At 33.8% G+C, this 4,144-nt stretch overlaps 1 protein-coding gene across 1 annotated transcript; it reads left to right on the forward strand.

Annotated features, from left to right (window-relative positions):
• The first annotated feature begins 357 nt into the window (after positions 1 to 357).
• LOC120069411 (pentatricopeptide repeat-containing protein At5g08510-like) lies at positions 358 to 3,435 on the forward strand. The gene is made up of 3 exons (XM_039021148.2): positions 358 to 559; positions 759 to 1,695; positions 2,616 to 3,435. Exons 2-3 carry the CDS (start codon positions 766 to 768, stop codon positions 3,228 to 3,230), a joined length of 1,545 nt encoding a protein of 514 aa, XP_038877076.1. The 5' UTR covers positions 358 to 559; positions 759 to 765; the 3' UTR covers positions 3,231 to 3,435.
• The last annotated feature ends 709 nt before the right edge of the window (positions 3,436 to 4,144 follow it).

Consider the following 4,144-nt stretch of genomic DNA (forward strand, 5'->3'; position numbering starts at 1 on the left):
CTTTTTAAATAGGTTGCCTAGTTTTAGATTGGGAAAGATTAGATAAGTTGTTTGTCTTTTGTCTTTAAAAAAAAGGTACGCGTAGAAATGGATATATCAAATCGCGTGTCAGATACGTATATGGAAAATATTTGAAAGTATCGGTATCCGATACGTGTCTGATACGGATTTTTTGACACACATGAAGTATCTATGCTTCATAGTTTTCTACCTTACTCATGTGCACGGGAACTAAAGAGAGAAGAGAGATAAGAATGTGTAGCTGAGAAGGGAAAGAAATTATATATATATGTGTGTATATATATACTTTTTTCTTTTCCAAAATCATAAGTGTTTATATATATATAATTCTTAAATCCAAACCTTAATTGGATTTTAATTAAATACACAAAAGTTTCCCTAAAAATTCAAAACGTAATCCAAATAATTCTAAATAATTAAATTACAAATTACCTCAAAATTTTGGTTTCCAGGGAATGAGCGTGTTGCAATGCTTGCTTAATTTATTTTCTGTTCAATGTGCAACTATATATTTCATTACCTAGTAGAACGTTTAGAGGTATTTTCTATAATTTAACGTCCCAACATTTTCTTGAACACATCAGTTTCATATTTATTTGCTCTAACCTCTAGTATTAACGAATAATTGGCTCGCATTTCGTTTTGTTTCATCGCGAGAGTTTGGTAAATTTAGGATTTTCCATCTTCAAGTTTTGGTCATTGTGCTAACAAGGTAATTGAAATGCTTTACGGTGCAGAATTGTTATGAAGCAATTGAAGCAGATTCATGCTTACAGCCTCAGAAACGGCCTAGACTACACCAAATTCCTCATTGAAAAACTCCTGCAATTCCCAAATCTTCCGTATGCTTGCACCCTGTTCGACCTGATTCCTAGGCCCTCTGTTTTTCTCTACAACAAGTTCATTCAAACATTTTCTTCTATTGGTCAACCCCACCGATGCTGGTTGCTTTACTATCAAATGTGTCTCCAAGGTTGCTCTCCGAATCAGCACTCATTCACCTTTCTCTTTGCTGCATGCGCTTCCCTTTTAAATGCTTACCCAGGTCAGATGCTTCATTCCCATTTCTGTAAATCCGGATTTGCCTCTGATGTATTTGCTTCGACGGCGTTGTTAGACATGTATGCGAAGTTGGGAATGTTGAGGTCTGCACGCCAACTGTTTGATGAAATGCCTGTTCGAGATATACCCACCTGGAATTCGATGATTGCTGGTTATGCAAGGTCCGGGGACATGGAGGCTGCGTCACAATTGTTCGACAAAATGCCTGTCAGAAGTGTGGTTTCCTGGACAACATTGATATCTGGGTATGCGCAAAATGGGAAGTATGCGAAGGCCTTGGAGATATTTCTAAGATTGGAAAACGAGAAAGGCATTAAACCAAATGAGGTGACTATAGCAAGTGTTCTTCCTGCCTGTGCTCAGCTTGGGGCACTTGATATTGGTAAGAGGATTGAAGCATATGCAAGAAATAACGGGTTTTTCAAAAACAACTCGTATGTGAGCAATGCAATACTGGAAGTGCATGCTAGGTGCGGTAACATTAGGGAAGCTCGGCGGGTTTTTGATGAGATTGGAAGCAAAAGAAACTTGTGCTCGTGGAATACCATGATAATGGGATTGGCTGTGCACGGAAGATGCAGTGATGCTCTTCAACTTTATGATCAAATGTTGGTGAGCTTTCTGTATCCTACTTCCTTTGTTTTGTTTTGATTTTAGTTTCTACATCACTAGTAAACTTCAGAAGTTTAAGTGGGTACAGTATGTCGTAGTTAATCTTTTATTTATGTTCTTCACATTGACATGTTCTATTTGTAGGCTTGGAAGCTAAGAAGCACGGATATAGATATGAGACACGGACACGGTGGCATGCTATTTTTTTAAAATTTAAGACACAGACACGACAACGATACGTTTATTAAAATATACATTGTTAAGAATAGGGGCAGATTTAGTATGAGCTCAGGGGGCCTCAAGCCTCCTTCAATTTTATGTTCTTTATATAATATATATAGAAAAACTGACATAGTATCAAAACCCCTGGCTAGCCTAGTTGTAAATCTGCCTTCCAACTCCCTCTAGACCTAGATTCAAGCCCTGCTCATTATATTTATTTTTACTAACTATATAAAGCCCTGTTAACAAAATTTTTGGATCCACTACTGGTTAAGAAAATATATAATTTTCATATCATAAAAAATGAGCTGATGCATTTATATGCTTAAAAATTGGTTTAATGTATTTCACAATCAAATTTTTTATCATTGTCATATGTGTTATTTTAGTCTACTCAATGAGTGTTCTATGCATGTCTAACACATTTATTGTACGGACAAGTGTCAAATATATATTCAACAAGTGTCGGAGTGTCCAAATGTCTGACACGCGGACACATTAGCCAAACTAAAGTGTTCGTGCTTCTTAGCTTGGAAGTTAGTATAAAGTTAAACATAAGAATTGACATTATTAGTATAAAAGAAGTTTGAATGTAGGACGTCCTACTTTGATACCGTGTTAAACTATGCTAAATCTGCAATGTTGAAGTTGGTGTGTTATGGTATGTTTAAGCCTTATTTTTTTTTGTCTCGTAACAGATACGAAGAATGAGACCCGATGACGTTACATTTGTAGGGCTTCTTTTGGCTTGCACGCACGGAGGCATGGTTGCAGAAGGCCGACAAATCTTTGAATCAATGGAGAGTATGTTTCAAATTGCTCCCAAATTAGAGCACTATGGCTGCTTGGTAGATTTATTAGGCAGGGCTGGAGAGCTACAAGAAGCTTACAGACTCATTCAAAACATGCCAATGGCTCCTGATTCTGTTATATGGGGAGCTCTTTTGGGAGCTTGCAGCTTCCATGGCAATGTTGAATTGGGTGAAGTAGCAGCTGAGTCCCTCTTCAATCTTGAGCCATGGAACCCTGGAAATTATGTCATTCTCTCTAACATTTACGCATCAGCGGGCGATTGGTCCGGAGTTGCAAGGTTAAGGAAGATGATGAAGGGAGGACAGATTACAAAGAGAGCAGGATATAGTTATATTGAAGTGGGAGATGGGATTCACGAGTTCATTGTAGAAGATAGATCACATTTGAGGAGTGGTGAAATTTATGCTTTACTTCATGGAATTTATGACATTATTAAACTTCATAAGAACACGCATCATAATCAAAATGAAGATGAGCTACTTTATTCTTCGTACATCTGATGGTTCGTTCGGATAACATATCCATGAGTACGAAGGTTAAATATATTAGATTTAGATGTCTAGATTTTAAATATTCAATAATTATAATATATGTGTTTTGATATACATGATAATTAATATTTGCAAGTCAAATATATGTGATTGTCTTAAATTATGTATATTAAAATTACAATTAAATAATTAAGTTATATTAATTAATGGGAAATTTTGTTATATATCTAGAAATAATTACCTATAATGAAAAATGTCTAAATACTTAACTATTTATAATTTTAACTTCATGATTTTGGGACAAGTGATTGAATAATTTTCTTTCCATTTATATCCTCGATAGTCAAACAACCTATAATTGAGAATTGATTTTCTCTAAAAAAAAAAAAAAAAAAAAAAAATACTTTCTATATTCTCGTTAACTCTTAGACTTTTCGCTAGGAGTGTAACAAAAAACCAAAAATCCAAACCAATTCAATGGTTTGGTTCGACTTTTTAATATAAAATTAGACATATGGTTTGTATTTGAAGAAAATAAAAAAGTATTGGTTTGGATTGGTTTTTCTAATATATATATATATATATATATATATATATATATATATACCTTTGAAAATAAATTCTTCATTAGGTATCTTTTAATAGTTTAATTATTATGGTGTATGTATATGAAATGTTTAGATAAAAGACAAATATTATGGAGCGTATGTCTTTTTATTAAAAAAAGTGGCAAAACAAAACAAAACAATGTTACAATGTCATCTTTCAATTTATAAAAAAAAATAAAAAAATGGACCCAATTTTAACTTAAAATTAACAAAAAGGAACAATTCAAAACAAAGTGAAAATAAAAATAAAAAACTTGAAGAAAAAGAGAAAATGTCAAAAACCGAGATCCAAACCAATAATAAACCGATCCAAAT

The sequence above is a fragment of the Benincasa hispida genome, chromosome 2 (genome assembly GCF_027475165.1).
Source record: "Benincasa hispida cultivar pf3 chromosome 2, pf3_genome.v1.1, whole genome shotgun sequence".
NCBI lineage: Eukaryota > Viridiplantae > Streptophyta > Magnoliopsida > Cucurbitales > Cucurbitaceae > Benincasa > Benincasa hispida.

Coding starts and splice junctions, on each gene's coding strand:
- LOC120069411 (XM_039021148.2), top strand. CDS start 766: ATGAAGCAATTGAAGCAGATTCATGCTTACAGCCTCAGAAACGGCCTA. Junction 1,696..2,615: donor AACTTTATGATCAAATGTTG/GTGAGCTTTCTG, acceptor GTCTCGTAACAG/ATACGAAGAATGAGACCCGA.